Raw genomic sequence first — 22,159 nt, 5'->3', positions numbered from 1 at the left:
AACCAAAATGTATGGAAGGGAATATATGTCCTCAGGCACCAGTCTATGGAGATCCTTCAAAGATGCCATTTTAGGAAATTTTAAATCTTAATTTTGCTCTGAGTTATCATCTCTTGATTTGTTGAAATTTAAATGCATGAATGTACTCTAGTTTCATTATGATTTAAATTACTGAGCAAATTCTAGCATGGTATAGGGATAGCATGGTATAGCATGGTATAATAATGATATGATTCATTAAAATGCTAAATGTATAAGAAGGTTTGCGAATTATGAGCATATTATGCCTACTTATTCAATTATATTTTCATAATTTTAATTGCATACTTACTTCATGTTTCAGCAGTTTTAATAAGGGCTCCTTCCAACAGAGTCAAAGGAATGGCTATTAAAAAAAATTGATCATCCTAAAGAGGGTTTTAAGATATTAAAGTCTTTAAAATACTGGAACGTAAAATGAAGAGGTGAAAAATACTTGAATAGATCTGCTCTAATTAATTTAGCATTCTTATGGTTAGACGTCTTAATTGTATTCTTCAATTTATGTATCCTAACTCAGTTATACAATACTGTTCCCTCAGTGTGCTGAATCTTTAACGCTAAGTATAGGACTCACAAATAATTAGCTTTTACTTGTCAAATTCAAATAGGCATTACTGAATGAATAATTGCAAAACTATTTCCTAGGAATACTGATGACTAGCAAATCTGCCACTAAGTACTTGTTTTTGACCAAGTCACAAGCTTCTGCCTCTTTACTGACAATTAAGATCTCTTTCCAGGTCCCTGTGGGTATGGTAAGAGGCTTTTGTCTATAACGTACAACCGAAACAACTGAGCACACGTCTAAGGGCCATGGTTAAGCTGAATGAAGCCTGGGAATTAGGGCAATTTGCCATAATGCATCCAGAGACTAGAGCTACCTGACAAGTTAAATCAAGACACATTTATTTTTTTTTTTTTTTTTTTTTTTTTTTTTTTTTTTTTTTTCTTTTTGCGGTATGCGGGCCTCTCACTGTTGTGGCCTCCCCCGTTGCGGAGCACAGGCTCCGGACGCGCAGGCCCAGCGGCCATGGCTCACGGGCCCAGCCGCTCCGCGGCATATGGGATCCTCCCAGACCGGGGCACGAACCCGTATCCCCTGCATCGGCAGGCGGACTCTCAACCACTGCGCCACCAGGGAGGCCCAAGACACATTTATTGATCAACAGGCAGTAAATGGACAGTATCTCATCAATTCCATTCAATGATCCTGAGAACGTTATTTCTCTATTTTGAAGATAAGGAGCCTAAAGCTCTGATGACTACCTGGCTGAGGCCACACATCCAGACAGTGGCAGAGTATGATTCTAAGCCAGGTCAAGTTGTCACTGAAACCCCAGGATCTTTCCCCTTTCTGTGTCACTAGGGGAGAGAAAACTTCATCATGCTCCTCCAGTTCAGGAACCACTCCATAAATGAGGGCAACCAGATGCAATCTCACTGTGAAAGTAATGGTAATACTTTTATTGTCCCATTGCTGGGTTCCTGGCTGAAGACAGCACTGGTGACACGGTGACAGTGTCAGTGAGCAGGGCCACACATCCCCTTCCAAAGCCAGATATCTCACTCACTATGGCAGGAGAAAAGTCACGTTTGTCCGGAGAACTCTGGAGGGCTGAGCTGAAAGCATCACAAACCTGGCCTCATGGGGACATTTAGGTTGCCCACTGATGTGGAATGGCCCATACGTGATATTGCACCCAAATGTGCCAAAACGTCCTCACGGTCACTGTGGGGTCTGCCGCCAGGGTAGGCAGCTGTGTGGCATTGGGAACCACTGACTTGGCATTTCCTCAATTGTGAAATGACAGATCAGATGAAATCACAGAGCTCTATGATTTGTTCTTTAGCAAGGCACGGCAAATCTGGAAGGTGAGTTACTAAGGACCCACCAATGATGAACTTTTAAGATTCACGGAGAATTTTGGATTTGGAAGTTGCTTTTGAAATGCTATTCTGCCGAAAGTGTTGGCATTTTGCATTAAATCACTTCACAGTTATATATGTGCAGCTACTGTGAGAAGAACACACTGTCAAATTGAGATTCTCAGAGGATGAACCGTGTTTACTTCTGTCTCAGCCAAAATGTCATGTTAACACCAGATCTTGTTCATTCATGGAGCTTCCGGACACTTCATCCCGCCGACCACCCCTTCCTTGCTGACACCCTCTCTCTCGTCTTCTATGACGTGGTCCCCTGGTTCTCATCCTACCTCTCCATCTCGCCCCCATCTCCTTTTTGAGTTCCTCTTCTGCCCCTCTCTCTGATAGGGACCTTCTGGTGCTTTCTTTCTACACTCAATCCATGAGTGAATTCTTCTACTCTCAGGGCCAATTATCCCAGATCTACACCCCAGCCTGGATCTAGGGCTGAGCTCAAGATCCATCCATCCCTTCCCCATGGATGAAGGTATCCACCTTTCCCCCGCCACGCTGTACTCCAGCTATTCCTTGACTTGAGAAATAAATGCCACTGACACCACTGCAGGAAGGTACAGCTGTGAAGAGCTGCTTCAAAACTAGATCTGGGGCCAAAAATATAATTGCCTAAGGTGCTGAACAAGTAACCATCATCATTAAAGTAGGGATTGGTGGCAAGGAGCCTGTGACAAAACTGAAGGGTGCAGGCTAGTCTAAAGGGGGAAGTTAATGCTTGACCCAGCCCACTAGAGCCACAGGAATTATGGGCTCAGTCAGCCAAACTGAGAGCTTTTGCACAAAAAGCTAGAAAGGTGGACTTCAGCGAGAAATCTCTACTTTTTGAAGTACTGACAACTAACCAAATTTAAAACAATATGACTAAACAAAATGTGCTTGCTGGTCTGTTCTTTTGCAGGCTCTGTTTGAGATTGATGGTACTCAAACACCGATTCCAGAACTATTTTTTAAAGCCAATTAAATATTACCTGTTTGGAAGTCCAATTTATTTGAGTAACCACTAGCTATGTAACAATTTCAAAAATTATGTTTTTCCATCTTTACAGTAATGTGCGTATTGTAAATACACTAACCAAACTGATTGCAAAACCTTCAAAAGAGCCAAAGAAATTTCCCTGACAGCTAGTTAGTCAGATTAGAGCCCCCGAATTTTATCATAAAAATGACCCAGGTTGTAAAATACTCATAACAATCCTTTGGTGTCTTTGATAGTCAATGATGTTAAATCTGGTATTGTGTGTCTGAATGTGCAAATGTTTCGTTGTACGGACTGAATGCAGAAGGCCTGGCCTCTGTTGAACTTGAACCACCCCCTCACCCCACCAACAATTACAACCTTCACTTGTGGATTTACCAGCGTGAATGTGTCAGTTTTCACCACATCTGATTCCACCACGTAAAATAGATGAAATACATTTTCAAGTCAATTTCTCTTCATAATTTCAACTTTGTGAGATTTATTTTCTCCAGTCACTCTCCTTTCAGCCAGCACAACTGTTCCTTAGCCTGTGGTGTGCCTGCTCTCACTGTCTGTATCATCCATGATGTTTTTGGAATACAAAGCAGTAAGAATCTTGAAAAAGCAGGTGAAAAGAGGTCTACGATTATGTTGAAAACTAAAGTGAAATTACCCCACATACATGTGCATACCTTGGCTGTGTATATGGTGTTGCTTTGGTCTTACAGACACATGGATTTAAAAACAAGCTTCTCATATTAACTTACTCATAAGCAGAAGAGCTTCTATAGTTGCAAATGGTAATGACATTTGTGTTCAGCCACACCTCGTCCTGCTATCTCATGATTCCTTTCCATTGAATAGAGCTGGCAGGTGAAGCCTCATGTGCGGTCCTCCGTGTGTTAGAATGTGGTGTATAACACGTTTGATTGTGAATTGTGCGTTTTAATGAAATGATCGAGTTTGCTGAAATAGTAAAGCATCCGTAAAAGTGAATTATGAATTAACGTACATGTTGGATGCCCAAACCACACTGCTAAGACCATTATTTCCGTGGCACTAAGTGCTGTTCTACTCACCAATGAGGTACATGCCAATCCAGTCCCCAGCGTCCACTTCCTCCTTTATGTCCCAGTGGATCACCAGGTCCTGCGAGTGCCCTATGTTGTAGTAGGAGCTGCTGACCATGAGTGTGGAGCGGCTGTCTGAGGTGACCAGGTCGGTGTCGCTGGTGGAGCGGGGGATGGTGACAGCGCCATGAGGGCCGGTCCTAATGGCCATGCTGTGGAACTGGCCCGGGTTGTAGCTGTGGCGGAGGGGCTCCTTGCACCGGCGTCGGTTCTGGGAGTTTCTGGATGGAGATGCCATGGCAGCCAGGCCTAAGAACCTGTTCTGGTACAGATTCTGTCGGGGTAAACAGACAGTCAGCAGGGGTGGGAGATGCCGGCTACACTGTCAGTCACTGTTTTCATAGGGAAGGGAGGATGTGCTGAGGGGAAGCCAGCTGGGACAGAGCAGCCCTTTTAGGAAGATTTGAAATAGACATAGAGCATCTTCCTCGGGGCCAATGCTGTAGCTCTGGTTCACGCGGGGAAGGCAAGAACTAAATGCACACTCACCAAGGGGCCGTGCATTTGCGCTCTGCAGGGGTCTCAGCCTCCTCTAGCCTGCTTAGTACTAGAAGGTCAGGAATGTCTGCAGAATGGCCCTGGAGGTGTGACTGCCCCCAATCAAAGTGCCATCTCTTGAGTTCTCCAGCATAAATTCAATTGGATCCAATTTTACCCTTCTTTAGGGTAAATGATGGTTATTACCATTGCACATTTTAGTGACCCCTGCAGCATTCAAGACCCTACACACAGCTCAGAATTAGAGGCGGTCCCTGCTGGGTGAGGCAGTCACTTTTTCTCCATTTACAGCTTTTTCACTCTATAGAATGTCTCTGGACCACCTGAAATTCATATAAGGATCTCAGATATCCTAGTAATCTTCCAACACCACCGTTTTCACTAAAACCCAATCTCAGAGGACCATGTCTCCCTCAGAGCCAATGTTATTGTAGAAAACATTGCATCTGTGGAGGAAAAAATGCATGTTTTTTATTGTTTACAACATGGAGCACTTAAAACTAGCTGAGCTGATGCAGAGCAATGACTTGATTGTTTTGGAGGCAGAAAGCTTTGAAAACATGGGGAAAGGGGCATCCTATGGAATTAGAACAAGGGATTCTTTTTTGAAACAAGCAAGGGTGATTTTGACTTCATCAAAGTATACTACAATTGGGATTTAAATGTACATTTTTGGGGTTCCTGGCTATAAAAGTACATGCTGTTGTACAACAATAAATCTTTTGTTTTCAGGAAGAGAAGATTAAGGCCTTAAAATGTGTTGAATCATGCAGTTTAGATCCCAGAGACTGTAACTAATTATACACATCAATCAAATGCAAGTTATTGACTTTTTGTTTACCAGCCACAAGGAGCAGACCCCAGCACCAGTCTACTCTTCAGATTATATAAGTCTATTTAGCAGTAATTTAGGCCTATACTTTTTCCAACTTCCAAGACCAGGGCATTTGTAAAGAGTCTGTTAACCTGATTAAGCACAGCGTTGGCATTTGGAGTCTTGGGCCTTAATGGCCATATGGCGGGCCTATTCATTCATTATCTGAGTCTTTCATTAGGAATTTTTCTAGCCCCACTGGTGGTAACCATGGAATTACTATTGGTGGAAAAGCCAGACTTCAGAAAGCATCTCATCACACTATTGGTACCATATGTCCTATGTTTAAAAAAAAAATGCTCGTCACTGCAACAGTATGAAAAGAGACGGACCACGGTGTTTCCTGGAAACCAGTCCACCTCTCAGGAAGACAGGCACAGCCTTGAGCCCAGGAAATACGGACAGCCCAGCCACCTGACAGGCACCCTGCCTTTTCAGGGCGGCTCCAGGAGGATCCCAGTAACCTGACCATCCACCAGGGTGCTTTGTTCAGAGACCTTTGTAAAACCTCCAAAACAAGGAAGGCTGTTGCTAGAGCGTAACCTTTCTTCAGTTTACACGTACTTTATGTGCACTAGTAACATCTTACAGTATTATCATGGAGATTAAAAATGACTACTTGGGATTAAATGAGACAATCAAGTATATCTTATGAGTTAGACCAAACTATGGGCAAACTTGGAGCAGCACCTCCCAGTTTCCAAGCTGTGTATCCCTGGACAACTTACTGGATCTCTCTAGTTCTCTAGTTCCTCATCTGTAAATAGGTTGCCGTCAGAATTTAATGAGATAATGCAAGCCAAGCTCTTACTATAGTGAGTGCTCAATAAATAAAAATCTACTACTAAAATATTCAATACTACTGAAACAGAGGTCCTGGGCAGTCAGCCAGGCTCCCTCCATGGCCAAGGGTCTCCTCATGTTGTCCCCAGAGACTCACATTTGAAGTCATTCAACAGCAAACCTACAAATCATTCCTAGTCATGACCCTCCAGGTTTCCTCTTACAAAACTGAAGTTGCAAACATCGAATAGGCTAGCATGTTTGGAAAGGTGTCCTATCTACCAGTTTTTTGATAAATCTTCCTTTTGCTTTTTGGGTAAATAAACCTTTTATTTGTCAGATTACTGCCTGAGTGGGATATTTTTGCATTCATGTTGAGGCTGAGAGATTTTTATCCATGTCGTGTCAATCAGGGCCTCAAAAAAGACTACAGAGTGCTTTTCTTTTGTTGAAGACACTTCTGCCGTGGTATTATTATTAGAATTCCGTGGAAACCAGACGCTGTCAAATTACACCAGTGAACACTGTCCACATGGTGGGAACAAAAGCATAGAAGGAAACATGAGTCAAGGAAGACATTTGTCAGTAATTTAGTAGACTGGAATAGTGATATTTGCCTGGTATTGGAAGGGCGGCCTCAATGCTGCTCCTTGAAGACCACGCTCCCCTCACCCCACCCCAGCTTTGCCCACATCCTCCCCACTCATACTTGCAGGCAGGATTTATATTCTGCTTTGAGGTTATGCTCCAGCACCAGCTCTGCTATAACCTCTCCTTACATCCTTTCCCATTCCCAAGAGGGTGGGGCTTTATGCTCCATGATCCCACAGGAATCCCACTGCCCTACAAGGATTCTCATTGTATTATTGCTAGTTGACCTGTCTGTGTTTTTCCCTAAACCATGAAGACCCTGAGGCCAGTGTTTCCTGCTGGAACTGCATGACATCTGGCACACACAGAGAAAAGCGCTAAAAAGTTTAATTCATAGAACTTATTTTATTCAATTATGTCCCTTCTTGTTCCAGAAAGGGCTTAAGATGACTAATACAAATAGATAAGATACAGAACAATGTGATAAGTTAGTAGTAGATGGTGCAGAGGTGAAAAAAATGGAAAAAAGTTACCTAGGAAGAAGGCTAACATCAAACTTTAAGCTGTCGTGTCCTAAACAGGTGTTATTGTCAAATGCTCACAACAGCTGCTTCTGGAATGCAGCAGGCGGATAGTTGGTTCCCAATGCATGGTTCCTTTGTGGCCATGTTTCCCCCAGGTCTTCACACGTGTTTAGTTTACACTATAGACTCATCCGGGTGGAAGAAGCAATTGAATCATTCTCCCTTCACATCTGAATTGTGGAAGATAGATGAGCATCTGTCCTGCTTTTAAATAGCCCTGGACAAAAGACCACTCTCTTCCTAGACAGTGATTCCAATGTTTTACAACCTCACAATTCTTCTTCATCTCTCAGGCAAATCTTGTCTGACAGAGATCTCCCTTCTTTCTCCAGGCTCTCCCACTTGATGGATGATGAAGAAGTTAACTGTATCATTAAAGTTTTCCCAGTTTTTTCTCCATCCCATCAAGTAATTCAAATGCCCTTTATCTTCTCTTACACTGGTGATAGGTAATAGACATGGATAAGAAAACCACAAGAATATTAGTAACAGTTTCAGTAACATTATAATTGTCTAATTATTGGTTGTAATCAAGGGCACCTAGTTATGGGCTATGCTGGGCATAGATTTTAATTGACCCTTGAAAAAGTAGGTCCAGTGAGTGAGCCAACGTGTGAGATGCTGGAAACAATCTGATCACATTGTGTTCTGCTTACTAGGAAGTGAGACTCCATGTGCTGGTTTGTTTCCTATTTGTCTCCGAGGATCCAACAATGATGTTTTGTTGACTTGTTTTGCTTTCTGACTTAAATAACTTGTAATTGTGGAAATGTTTTGAATTAAGTGATATGTTCTTTGATTATTTTTTAAATCTTGGAATAGGCCTGTGTGTTTAATCTGTTTAGTATGCATTATAGTATATTAGCAAAAACAAAACCTTCCAGAAGGAGATAGAATCTTAAAAGCAAAAAAAAACCCATCACTTCTAGGAAAGGAACAAGTTGCTACGTATATCCTTTTTTTGTTGTTGTGGTTGTTAATTTGAGGAACATAGGGAGACAAAAGATTCGGCTGTGTCAATTTCTAACTGACAGAGTCATTAAAAGCGTTTCTGATTTGGAATATAAAGCTGTGAGTGAGTGCTGTCTCAGAAATGAAAAGAAAGTGGACAGAAGGCATATCTAGAATAGAGAAAGTGATTCTTAAAAATTGCCTCTACACTCAGAAATCAAAAACTGTGAGTGGAAAACATAGGCCCTGAAGGAAACTTCATTAAAGCATACAAGACGAGGTTATAGAAACTGGCATTATTTAGCAGGAGAAAGAACATAAGAGTTATTTGAGTTCATGGACAGATTTTATTTTGAGCAAGTAGCTGCCTGAAGCTTTCTTATCCTACACTCAGATCTTGTTATGCCAACAGGGGGGTAATGGAACTTAAAAAAATTATATAACTTGTCTCTTTCTACAGTGGATTTGAGAAAATTTACAACAAAAGAAATGTACAAGGAAATAGAGAAATATAAACCAGACAAAAATCGGGAAGTAGCAATAAGAAAGAGGGTAATAATATTAGGAGCATTTACTCTATGTAAGGAACTTGGTACATTATTTCATTAAAACCCTATCAATTATCACTCTCCCCATGTTGGTGAGAAACCCAGTTCAGATGGTTAATAAACATTCCCAAGGTCATGCCTCTTGCAGCAGGAAATAGGGATTTGAGCCATTCTGTGTGATTATAAGTGGGCACTCTGACCGTTTGTAAGCACTCTCTCCAAATTAAAACACGGGAAGATAAAGTTGCAATAATTGAGACTCAGATTCTCCTCTGAGATTCTTGGCAGCCAAAAAGATAAAGGAAAATGTAATTCTCACGATCAGAATATCGGAATGTTTTTCTCCCTCCAAGTTCTTAATAAGATGCTTCATTTTTAACTTTATGTAGGGGACAGACACTACATGATGTGGTGAACAATATCTTAAAAGAATATCTTTTTCTAAAATCACAAATGTAGTGGCTGATTACTTGGATAAGTCTTTGACAAAAGTTGAGGTCATAATACAAGGAGAGTTTATTAGGGGCTGAATGAATGGGTTCAGATAATGTTGCCTCTGATCACATTCAAAAGTCCCCTTGGCTTATTGCACCACTGTTGCCCCAAACCTTCTGCTTTCAACTCTGTTCTCAATCCTGAATCTCCCTCTCTGGCCTTGATGCTGATAAAATAAATTTTCACGTATTGAGGTGCGGGGAAGTCATTCTGGCTTGTACATGAGTTAACTTGAATTTTATGCTAACCAGAACAGCCTGTTTGTGGCCTATCAAACATACATTGTACATCTGCTTTAATTATTAAAGAAAAAGGCATATTGACCAGAAGTAAAGAATGCCCGTGTTAAAATAAAGATTAAATGCCTCCCTTCCTGGATGCCAATGCTGATCCTCCTTCCATGGTAAGACTCCCTTCCCAGGTGCCAAGGCCATACTGACTCTCTGTGTACGTGCTGATCTGTTTTCCTGGAAACCTTGAAGGAATGTATCCCTGACTTGTTTGGTGTTCTTTGTTCTAACAAGACATAAAACTGTGCTGAAAACCATCTCCGGAGCAGTTCCTCAGAGTTGTCTGAGAGGCTGCCTTTTGGGCTATAGTCCTCAGTTTGGCTCATATAAAATTCTTCTCTATTCCTACTAGAGATTGTTTATTGATTATTTTCATTGACAGTGCAAGTAAACCAGAGCCTGACAGACATGCTCTCTCTGCAACTGTCTTGTTAACCACTTCTCATCAGTGTCCCCTCACTAAGACGCAGGCGCCAAGAGAGCGTGGTCCCTGCCTAGTTCCTTTAGGTCTGCATTTCCAGCTAAAGTAGTGCAGGGCAAGGATGCAGTGAATGTTCAGTGAATGAATGAATGAGTGGGCGTGTGTGGGATGCAGGCTGGAGTGTGCCCGCTTCCTCTGTCTCAGGGTCACCATGTGATGCTCTGTTCCCTGACCTCAGGAATCCATCTCAGTGCCCCTTTTGGCTCAAGCACATGACTTTGGTGCCCAGAATCCCCCGAGTTACCAGTTCCCAAATGACACTGGTCAGAAGGGAGAGTTGAGGACAAGGTGTAATACTGCCCCTGGTTGGTCCCCTTCTCCGCCTCACATCCTGAGATCTGAGTCCCGTCCGTACATTCCTATCTCTGCTGTTGTGAGTGAGACTGTGGGACAGAGGTCGGTGTGAGGGGCTGAGGTGACCCCACCAGATGGCTGTGTACGTCTCAGGAGGAGAGTGGGAGGCGGCTATGATAGCATCATCTCTGTCCAACTCTTCAGCTCCTGGGCACCCGTCCCTGACACTGTGCCTCCAAACCCTGCTTTTAGCCTCAAAGCCATGTGTTGAAAACCCTGTCTTTTATGCTGGCCATTGTGCACAAGAGTATCGTGGAGTTACATAAACTAAATTGTGTGGGCTCCTTTTCTTTGAAGGAGAAACAGAATCCCACACATTGCCGGCTGAAAGGGAACATTAGGCAGAGAAAAATTTAATAAGCAAAGCAAGCCAAGCCAGGGAATATCCGCCTAGGAAGTCAGGATTTAAAAGACATGGGACTTGTTAAAATGACAGTCAACACATTATTTTAGGAACACATAGAGCCTTCTCACTGAGGACCAAGTCCCCCAATACGTCTATTAGAGTTGCTCAGCCCCACCCCACTTCCCTTGGGCCCCACTTACAGGGAGGAAAGTCTTTGTTTGTGGGTCAGATGACTTCTCTCTGCTCACACCTAAGAGCACCTAAGAGGGGTGGGCAGGACGCCCTGCCAGGCTTTGTTGGGTGGGTGCCTTTCACCGCTGTGGTCAAGTCTGGAATTTCTTGGTGAAGCTCTGGGTCACTCTGGAGGTTTATGCTTGGAGGTGTTCAAGAACCAAGTTGTCAAAATCTGGGCAGTTTGTATAGCCGGAACAGTGGGCAGGGGCTGGAGTTGAGGGGAGATAGGAAGGTGGGAGGTAGGGGGGCCTTCCCATGTTTTTTAGGAGAAAGCCCTGATCCCTAGCACCTCCTTCTGTTCTACGTTGAAAGGAAAGGTCCTTGAAAGTGGTATTCCTGTGTGTGTGTGTGTGTGTGTGTGTGTGCGTGTGTTTGTGAGAGACAGATAGACGACAGAGAATGAATGGGCACACCCAGATATGAAAAAGGTCCTGTCTTTGCCTTTTCAATGTTAAAGAGGTCTGTTTCTTCCTCAAGAGGGTCCCATCCTGATGGATGTTGGTAGAGTTCCTTCTTTACCTATTGACACTTGCAGGAGAAAAGGAAATACTTTCATCTCCCAGAACCACAGTGATGGTCAGGCCAGGTCAGGGCACCCAAGCTCTCAGGGACCCTGCTGACCACTAGGGAGGCCCCTGGTGGGAGTGCAGGGGAGCGGAACGTCTGCATGTCACCAGTGTCCTCCTCCTGGCATCCAGTACTGGGCAGCCATGAGGAACATCCCGACCCCCAGCAGCTCCGCTCCCGGAACTCAGCAAGGTTCCAGGACGCTGGGGTGATGGAGTCGCTCCCATACCCAGGGCGCCTGCTTGGTGACAGTCCTGTCTCCCAAACCCAACCCAAAAAACAGAGTCATGCAGACTCCCAGAGTGAGTCGTGGGAGGTCCTGCCCAGCCCTGCTCCTGCCCGCTAGAAGCAGAGGCCCCCCAAAGGGCAGCATCAGCACCGACCACAGCAAGTGAGCAGCAGAGTCTCGAGGGAACCCGAGGCCCACGGCCTGCCTCCCTCAGCAGGGACATCGGGCTTGTGGAGAACGTGAGGCACCGTGTGTTTCCCTCCTATTTTCAGGATCCTGATCAGATTTGCCAGCTAATCGGTAATGCGGCCAGACAATGAATACAGCTGTAAGAAGGACCTTTCAGGAGGATTTCAAATGAGGGGCTAAGTTTGCATACGTATTGGACTTAATACTGAAAAGTAAGTGATTATCTGTTGTGGAGGTTCGGGGTGCTATACAGATGCTTTCTTTTAAATTCTTCCGCCCCCTGGAAGGTTGGACCCAGCATAGTTGGGTGGATTTTTCAGTAAACTCTTGGTTTTCTTCTCCCTTCCTTTATCCCGTTCAACGAGCAAATGTTTATTGAGTCATTAGTATGTAACAGACGCTGTGCTCAGTATTGAGTACGGAGGAGACATGAATTAAACGGTGCTCTCTCCTCAAAGGGTCCTGTGCAGGAGGCGCACATCTAGGCAGTCCACTATGACACAGTGGCTAGGGCAGTGACGGGAGCGGCGGCAAGGTCCCGCGTGGGAGGGAGACAGATGCTGGCAAGGACTTCCCAGGTGGCGGAACAGCGAAGCAGTATTTGGAAGGAGGGGTAGGAAGGTTGCCAGCTGGGCAAGGGCAGAGGGCAATCCAATTCAGGCAGAGGGAACTCGGTGTGTAAAGGCACAGCTTTACAGAAAAGCATGGTGTGCTCCTGGGCTGAGCAGAGCTTCTCCCAGCTGCCTGCCAGAGAATCAGGCAGCACAGCTGGAAGAGTGGGAGGCGGGTCTCCCACACCACACAAGACAAAGGACCTCCTCCCTTGGAGGATGGGGAGCCACAGGAGAGAGTTGATCTGGGAAACACAACAATTCGCTCACCTTAGAAGCATCACCCTGCAGCAATGAGGAGGAGCGCAAGAAGCCTGCTGTGTCTGGGGGAGCTTGTGCTAAAGCAACTCTGAAAGTCAAGTCCATGTAGAGGGAGAAGCTGCACCAGTCAGATGGTCCCTGAAGTCTAAACCCTCAGTACCATCTGCAATGTAGGCACTAAGTCGCATTGTGAGAGGAGGAGAAGTAAAGGAACAACATACATCCTGGGTTCTTGAAAGGGTGTGTAAATGAAGGGCAATCTGAAGGCACAGTCATGGAGACCTCGGAGGTACCACACATGGCCTGTTTCTACTGGGATCTCACCACCGTTGCCGTCATCCTGGAGTACGGCAGTGTCACGTACCTCGCAGCGCATTCTAAGACAAATGGCACTTGTGCCTCATTTCACTGTTAGAAAACTTTGCATCACTTAGTAGCGTGCGTTCCAGAATACTCTGCTTCTCAGAACTAATTGGGAGAAGTACATTTCAGGATTTTTGCACTCTTCATTTGCAAAGCTTGCCCAGCACATCAATACAGAGTGAATTAGACCAACTTTGTGGAACATACTGTATTTGTAACCTTATCTTGCCATAGAATTCAGTACAAAGGCTATCCTTCCTGGTTATATAGCAAAGTAATGTTACCAGTGGTGACAAGAGCCAATTAATATGTATGTTAACACACATGAATACTTACAATGTGATCTGTACCACACTGGGAATGAGGCTTTGGTCTAGCTTTTCTATCTAGTGCTAAGAAAGATGCATGAGCAATAATTTCAGCACAGGGTGACAAACCAACAAGTTTGGGAAGATACAAAGGATAGGGAGAGAACTACTCATTTTGTCTGATGAGGAAGGAAATTAAGACTTTAGGGAGAAGTGGAGAAGGTATATTTTAGGCAGAGGGGATATATGCAAAGGCATGAGAGTTATAAAGTCCATCCACGCGTGTTCAGGGGACAGGAAGAAGACCAGTGTGTCGGAGGCAGGATGCTTGGGGCAGGAGCAGTGGGAGGGATGAGGCTGGAGTAGAGACAAGACTGATTTAAAGGCCCTGTATGCCAAAGTAAGGAGAGGGGCATTTCTTCTGGGGAGAGTGAGCCCTTCTGAAGATAGGAGAAGATCCAGTAGCAGGGTCACCTACATTGTGCTTCCACAAATGCTGTGAAAATGCTACTGAACAACTTTCTTCAGGAGCAACTTGCTAGAAGTTTCTGCCAAGCTACTAGGGGAAGCTACTGGGAGGGTGGATGGATATTGCACAGCTGTCACCGCAGGAGTACGGGAGGTTGTCAGCACTTCCTTTTTCAGATCACCTATCAGGACAAAGGAAGGCACCATCTTGGACTCCAGCTCTAACAAAGGTGCCAGTCACTAGGACCATGGACCATAAAGACCCATTATCAGGACACAGAGGAACTGAACTAGCAGCAGCACTTTGCTTCTGTTATCAACACGCCCAGGAAGAACACATCCAGACCTGATATAAATTCAATACCTAAGACCACTTTTGGAAGACAACTTAGGGCAGAAATGAAGAGTAAAACATAAATAGCATTTGGCAATATAAACGAAATGCATCTGGTCTCTCTTTATTTCTGTTTCATATCCCTCCCTCTGCCTCCCTTGAGAAGTGAAAAAGGCAGTTCATATCCTGGATAATACATTCCTTCCCAAGTTCCTTCCTTGTCATTCTTGTGGCCACTTCTGTGATATTTGTAGCCCACATTACTCAATTCCAATTCTAGCTGTCACTCATTCTCTTATCCACTGCACGCTGCACCAACTCAGCACCGAGGCTATAAGATGAGGACCAGCAGAGATGGCTTAAATCAAGGGTTATCTGTGGAAGAAGAAGGAAATAAGAGACAGCTGGTGCTATTAAAAAGGAATTAGGTGATGAAATGATAGGGAGGAAAATCAACCCAGCGGAGAAAAGAAACTTAGCTACTACCTTTTAAACATGCTCACGTCACACTTGCTACTGAAATTCTTTTTTTTTTTTCGCTACTGAAATTCTTGAACAGCCTTCACAGAAAGTCCCTTCTGACTTTTGTCATACCAATCAATCTTTTGGATTTTTCAGAACTAAAGAGAAGGGACAATCAATCGAGGCAGCTTGGAGCCTTTGAACTCATGGGCAAGAGCTGTAGTCTGCTGGGGATTTTAGAGAGTATTTTCAGTTTTACAGACTACAGAAAAGGAATGATTTTCTCATAGTCATCTCTTTCGCTTGGATGCCTGGGACCATCACTTGAGCTTGTCTGTGATACAGAAAAGATGCAGCTGCCACAATGAATGACACACGCCACTGCCTGTCCCACCAGTTCCTGGGGGAATCTTTGCTCAATAGTATGGTATGGGTTTACATAAAATTTAATACAAGTTAATTAGACTCTCTATAGCCATCACCAGAAGGCAAACTAGATGATTATCAACTGGCTAAGACAGTTTTCACTCTGAAGCTGATGCCTAGAAGTCGAGGGTCTCAATGATATGGTAATATATTCCAGGGCACTCACTGCCATTTCAATTACTTAAAAGACAAGCCTCCTACACCGGGACAAATAGAAACTCAGAAGTCTCAATGATCTAGATATTTTAGAATTTTTTTTCGTTTGAGGCTGGAATTAATTATTCAGATAACATCTCTAATTTTCCATTTTCCCTTGCAGGCAGAAAACATCAGAGATGAAAGTTTTGTATCCTTCCAGGGTTGTGGGAGCAGCAGACACAGCTCTCACTTCGTGGGGCGGCAGCGACAGAGAATCTGTCATCTGCCTGGGTTGCCATTCAAACTGCTCATTAAGCTTTTGTGCAAAGACCCAAGAGACAGCGGAATTAAAAGGAAAATGAAAAAATGAAGTAATTCAGGTTTCTGAAAGGCTGTTCAAGACGAAACACTAGTTCTGAGGAAGAAAGCACCACATGGTAAACATTAGTTCTGAGGAAGAAAGACTCATGGTAATGAGTCTTAAATGCATCCATTTCCAAGATGTTAGCTTTGTTCTTTGCAGGCAACAGTCTCAGCCCCACTAGTCCTGGGAAGATGACACACTCCATGTCAGCAGCTTAATTATGACCCACCCATCAGAGGCCAGCATTTTACTCTTCATTAAAATTACTCCAAGGTCGTTAAAGCCGCATGTCAGTGTGGCATTTAACTGCTAAGACTGCATTTCCCAGACCATCTTCATTTATTTATTCATTCAGTCAACAAATGAACGTGTCAAACACTGGAAAATGAATCAGAGTATAACTATGCCTTATATCTGCCCTGGAAAGCCAGGTCACACTCGTATGAAAAACTAACAACAGCCCAGGGTATTCTCTGGAGTCTTATCTCCCCAACTGCCAAAGTAAGCGTTGCCAAGAAGAAACACAAATGCAGGGCCGGAGTAGGATGGGTCTTCCTGACAGGGAGAATGGTGCCTGCCCAAACATAATATAGAGGATCCAGGACACGTAATTTAAGTCCTACCCAATTTAGGTTTTTAAGAAAAATACTGCAATCACCGCTTTCTAGTGACTCTATTTTATATGTGTTTCAATGGACATGTTATCAACACACTGAAAAAGGATGCTTAGAGCCAAACCAAATGTAGCTACCTCATGTAGCTCAGAAAATACTTCTCTGTCTTGGGATACCCATTGAAATCTGGGTAGCAATTGTCATTTTTACCTATAGGGCAGGGGGAGGCATGGGAAGGATCCTTGCTGGGACTGGTGACTAGAAAGCCTTGCAAACCATTTTGGTGAATGGTTCCTTCTGCGTATTTTCTGAGCCATCTCTCTTCTTGGCTGCCACATCAGCACTATCCCTAGAGAATACTGGCCACACACAGCAAAGGGAGACCGATTACACATAGCCTCCATTTTACAGGATGCAAAAACCATCTGAAAGATGATAAAAAGCAGTCTCTATAATTAACGTTTCCATCTGCTGATTAGGAAGTGTCAGAAATAAACAAAAGTAATTGTGGCATTTTGACAAGGACTTGAATACCAGGACTGAATTTGCCCTTGCTTTGATCGTATATGGTTCAATTCTGTTTAACAATATCCACTGAATATCTAGTCTTTGCAAAGCTCTGGGCTAGCTGTTTAACACATGATCCCTGGTCAATATAACTGAGGCAGTAAAAGCTGACTGTATGAGAAGAAAACAAAACTAAAAATAAAACAAATGGCCTGACTTCATAGAGATTCTAACTCAGCAGACTGGGGTGGGGCTCAGACAACTGTAATTTAACCAGCCCCCAAAAGGGTCCAACACTGTCTCTAATGGGTGATGGTCACAGAAAGCTGCAAAGAGGAGGTGGCCATTGGGATATTTTAACAACTGTGCATTAAGTGCCTTGAAGGCATGCATCAGACTTAGGGAGGCAGAGGATGCAGAAGGAGGCGGTTTCCAGCCAGAGGCAGAGCTACAGAGGCTGCCAAGTACACCCTGAAGGCTGCTCTTTAGAGGTGCCAGGAAGAACCTTGGAACGGTTCGTTTCTAAATGAATTCACCAGCCTCAGTTCACATCCGGGCGCATTTCTCAATCTCGAGTGGTCGAAAGGGCCATAAACCTGTCAAGTGAAAGTGACATGGAAAAGTTTGCTCTGGACCTGAGAGCACCAGCGGTGGAGGAAAGCAGAGACTGTCCCTAGCACTTCTTTTAGCTGGAATCGCCCCACCTCAGATTCAGGCTGCGTTGCTGACCTCAGAGCTGAACATTTGGGTGTGTCTTGTAAGGGCCGCAGACCTTGCCTTCACCACTCGGCAGACACTGCCACAGCCTTTCCTGGGCGTCAAGAAAAGTCAAGCCATATTCTGCAACTTCCAAGGACCTGAGGGAGTCCAGAGTTGGGACTTTTGAGTATAAAAATGATACATGCTAACATGTTGAAAAATACACAAAAATTAAAAATTAAATTTAATTAAACTTAAATTAAAAATTAAAAAAAATTAACACCCCCATAACCATGCCACTCAGAGGCTGCCAGAGTGGTCATCTGCCAATATTTCCTTCCATTTCTCTTTATGCATTTTGTTAGATAACTGAGACCACACATTTTTATATTCTGCTTTTTTTTTTAAACATCTTTATTGGAGTATAATTGCTTTACATTGTTGTGTTAGTTGCTGCTGTATAACAAAGTGAATCAGCTATGCATATACATATATCCCCATATCCCCTCCCTCTTGTGTCTCCCTCCCACCCTCCCTATCCCACCCCTCTAGGTGGTCACAAAGCACCAAGCTGATCTCCCTGTGCTATGCGGCTGCTTCCCACTAGCTATCTGTTTTACATTTGGTAGTATATATATGTCCATGCCACTCTCTCACTTCGTCTCAGCTTACCCTTCCCCCTCCCCATATCCTCAAGTCCATTCTCTATGTCTGTGTCTTTATTCCTGCCCTACCCCTAGGTTCTTCAGAACCATTTTTTTTTTAGATTCCATATATATGTGTTAGCATACAGTATTTGTTTTACTCTTTCTGACTTACTTCACTCTGTATGACAGACTCTAGGTCCAACCACCTCACTACAAATAACTAACTCAATTTCATTTCTTTTTATGGCTGAGTAATATTCCATTGTATATATGTGCCACATCTTCTTTATCCATTCATCTGTCAATGGACACTTAGGTTGCTTCCATGTCCTGGCTATTGTAAATAGGGCTTCAATGAACATTGTGGTACATGACTCTTTTTGAATTATGGTTTTCTCAGGGTATATGCCCAGTAGTGGGATTGTTGGGTCCTATGGTAGTTCTATTTTTAGTTTTTAAGGAACCTCCATACCGTTCTCCATAGTGACTGTACCAATTTACATTCCCACCAACAGTGCAAGAGGGTTCCCTTTTCTCCACACCCTCTCCAGCATTTGTTGTTTGTAGATTTTTGAGGATGGCCATTCTGACTGGTGTGAGGTGATACCTCATTGTACTTTTGATTTGCATTTCTCTAATGATTAATGATATTGAGCATCCTTTCATGTGTTTGTTGGCCATCTGTATGTCTTCTTTGGAAAAATGTCTGTTAAGGCCTTCTGCCCATTTTTGGTTTGGGTTGTTTGGTTTTTTGACATTGAGCTGCATGAGCTGCTTGTGTATTTTGGAGATTAATCCTTTGTCAGTTGCTTCACTTGCAAATATTTTTGCCATTCTGAGGGTTGTCTTTTCATTTTTTTAATGGTTTCCTTTGCTGTGCCAAAGCTTGTAAGTTTCATTAGGTGCCATTTGTTTATTTTTGGTTTTTTATCCATTTCTCTAGGAGGTGGGTCAAAAAGGATCTTGCTGTGATTTATGTCATAGAGTGTTCTGCCTATGTTTTCCTCTAAGAGTTTGATAGTTTCTGGCCTTACATTTAGGTCTTTAATCCATTTTGAGTTTATTTTTGTGTATGGTGTTAGGGAGTTTCTAATTTCATTCTTTTACATGTAGCTGTCCAGTTTTCCTAGCACCACTTATTGAAGAGACTGTCTTTCTCCATTGTATGTTCTTGCCTCCTTTATCAAAGATAAGGAGACCATATGTGCGTGGGTTTATCTCTGGGCTTTCTATCCTGTTCCATTGATCTATATTTCTGTTTTTCTGCCAGCACCACACTGTCTTGATTACTGTAGCTTTGTTGTATAGTCTGAAGTCCGGAAGCCTGATTCCTCTAGCTCTGTTTTTCTTTCTCAAGATTGCTTTGGCTATTTGGGGTCTTTTGTGTTTCCATACAAATTGTGAGATTTTTTTGTTCTAGTTCTGTGAAAAATGCCATTGGTAGTTTGATAAGGATTGCACTGAATCTGTACATTGCTTTGGTTAGTAGAGTCATTTTCACAATGTTGATTCTTCCAATCCAAGAACACGGTATATCTCTCCATCTGTTTGTATCATCTTTAATTTCTTTCATCAGAGTCTTATAGTTTCTGCATACAGGTCTTTTGTCTCCTTAGGTAGGTTAAATCCTAGGTATTTTATTCTTTTTGTTGCATTGGTAAATGGGAGTGTTTCCTTAATTTCTCTTTCATATTTTTCATTATTAGTGTATAGGAATGTAAGAGAATTCTGCACATTAATTTTGTATCCTGTTACTTTACCAAATTCATTGATTAGCTCTAGTAGCTTTCTGGTAGCATCTTTAGGATTCTCTATGTATAGTATCATGTCATCTGCAAACAGTGACAGTTTTGCTTTGTCTTTTCCGATTTGGATTCCTTGTATTTCTTTTTCTTCTCTGATTGCTGTAGCTAAAACATCCAAAACTATGTTGAATAATAGTGATGAGAGTGGGCAACCTTGTCTTGTTCCTCCTCTTAGTGGAAATGGTTTCAGTTTTTCACCATTGAGAACAACGTTGGCTGTGGGTTTGTCATATATGGCCTTTATTATGTTGAGGTAAGTTCCCTCTATGCCTAGTTTCTGGAGGGTTTGATTTTTTATCATAAATGGGTGTTGAATTTTGTTGAGAGCTTTTTCTGCATCTATTGAGATGATCATATGGTTTTTTATCCTTCAATTTGTTAATATGTTGTATCAAATTGGTTGGCTTGCATATATTGAAGAATCCTTGCATTCGTGGGATAAACCCCACTTGATCATGGTGTATGATTCTTTTAATGTGCTGCTGGATTCTCTTTGCCTGTATTTTGTTGAGGATTTTTGCATCTATGTTCATCAGGGACATTGGCCTGTAGTTTTCATTTTTTGTGACATCTTTGTCTGGTTTTGGTATCAGAGTGATGGTGACCTTGTAGAATGAGTTTGGGAGTGTTCCTCCTTCTGCTATATTTTGTAAGAGTTTGAGAAGTATAGGTGTTAGCGCTTCTCTAAATGTTTGATAGTAGTCGCCTGTGAAGCCATCTTGTCCTGGGCTTTTGTTTGTTGGAAGGTTTTTAATCACAGTTTCAATCTCAGCGCTTGTGATTGGTCTGTTTATATTTTCCATTTCTTCCTGGTTCAGTCTCAGAAGGTTGAGCTTTCCTAAGAATTTGTCCATTTCTTCCAGGTTGTCCATTTTATTGGCATATAGTTGCTCGTAGCAATCTCTCATGATCTTTGTATTTCTGCAGTGTCAGTTGTTACTTCTCCTTTTTCATTTCTAAGTCTGTTGATGTGAGTCTTCTCCCTTCTTTTCTTGATGAGTCTGGCTAATGGTTTATCAATTTTGCTTATCTTCTCAAAGAACCAGCTTTTAGTTTTGTTGATCTTTGCTACTGTTTCCTTCCTTTATTTTTCATTTATTTATGATCTGATCTTTATGATTTCTTTCCTTCTGTGAACTTTGGGGTTTTTTTGTTCTTCTTTCTCTAATTACTTTAGGTGTAAGGTTAGGTTGTTTGAGATTTTTCTTCTTTCTTGAGCTAGGATTGTATTGCTATAAACTTCCCCCTTAGAACTGCTTTTGCTGCTTGCCATAGGTTTTGGGCCATTGTGTTTTCATTGTCATGTGTTTCTAGGTATTTTTTGATTTCCTTTTTGATTTCTTCAGTGATCTCTTGGTTGCTTAGTAGCGTATTGTTTAGCCTACATTTGTTTGTATTTTTTACAATTTTTTTCCTGTGATTGATATCTAGTCTCATAGCATTGTGGTCGGAAAAGATACTTGACACAATTTCAATTTTCTTAAATTTACCAAGGCTTGATTTGTGACCCAAGATATGATCTATCCTGGAGAATGTTCCATGAGCACTTGAGAAGAAAGTGTATTCTTTTGTTTTTGGATGGAATGTCCTATAAATATCAATTAAGTCCATCTTGTTTAATGTGTTATTTAAAGCTTGCGTTTCCTTATTTATTTTCATTTTGGATGACCTGTTCATTGGTGAAAGTGGGGTGTTAAAGTCCCCTACTATGATTATGTTACTGTCAATTTCCCCTTTATGGCTGTTAGCACATGCCTTATGTACTGAGGTGCTCCTATGTTGGGTGCATAAATATTTACAATTGTTATATCTTCTTCTTGGATTGATCCCTTGATCATTATGTAGTGTCCTTCTTCATCTCTTGTAATAGTCTTTATTTTAAAGTCTATTTTTTCTGGCATTAGAATTGCTAATTCAGCTTTCTTTTGATTTCCATTTGCATGGAATATCTTTTTCCATCCCCTCACTTTCAGTCTGTATGTGTCTGTAGGTCTGAAGTGGGTCTCTTATAGACAGCATATATATGGGTCTTGTTTTTGTATCCATTCAGCCAGTCTATGTCTTTTGGTT

At 42.6% G+C, this 22,159-nt stretch overlaps 1 protein-coding gene across 3 annotated transcripts in view; it reads right to left on the bottom strand.

The window, feature by feature from the left end:
- Positions 1–22,159, bottom strand: part of HECW1 (HECT, C2 and WW domain containing E3 ubiquitin protein ligase 1) — a gene marked incomplete at both ends in the record, with an annotated part of 618,153 nt that overhangs the window by 240,592 nt on the left and 355,402 nt on the right. For all 3 annotated transcript variants that reach the window (XM_082632477.1, XM_082632476.1, XM_082632478.1), the window contains one exon: positions 4,018–4,342. In XM_082632477.1, coding sequence (XP_082488603.1) covers positions 4,018–4,342 — 325 coding nt within the window. The remainder of the gene's footprint in view (positions 1–4,017; positions 4,343–22,159) is intronic.

The sequence above is a fragment of the Mesoplodon mirus genome (genome assembly GCF_964341445.2).
Source record: "Mesoplodon mirus genome assembly, chromosome: 9".
In the NCBI taxonomy this organism is placed as follows: domain Eukaryota; kingdom Metazoa; phylum Chordata; class Mammalia; order Artiodactyla; family Ziphiidae; genus Mesoplodon; species Mesoplodon mirus.
Note: the sequence above shows the minus strand (reverse complement) of the source record. Positions and strands in the feature narration are given on the sequence as shown.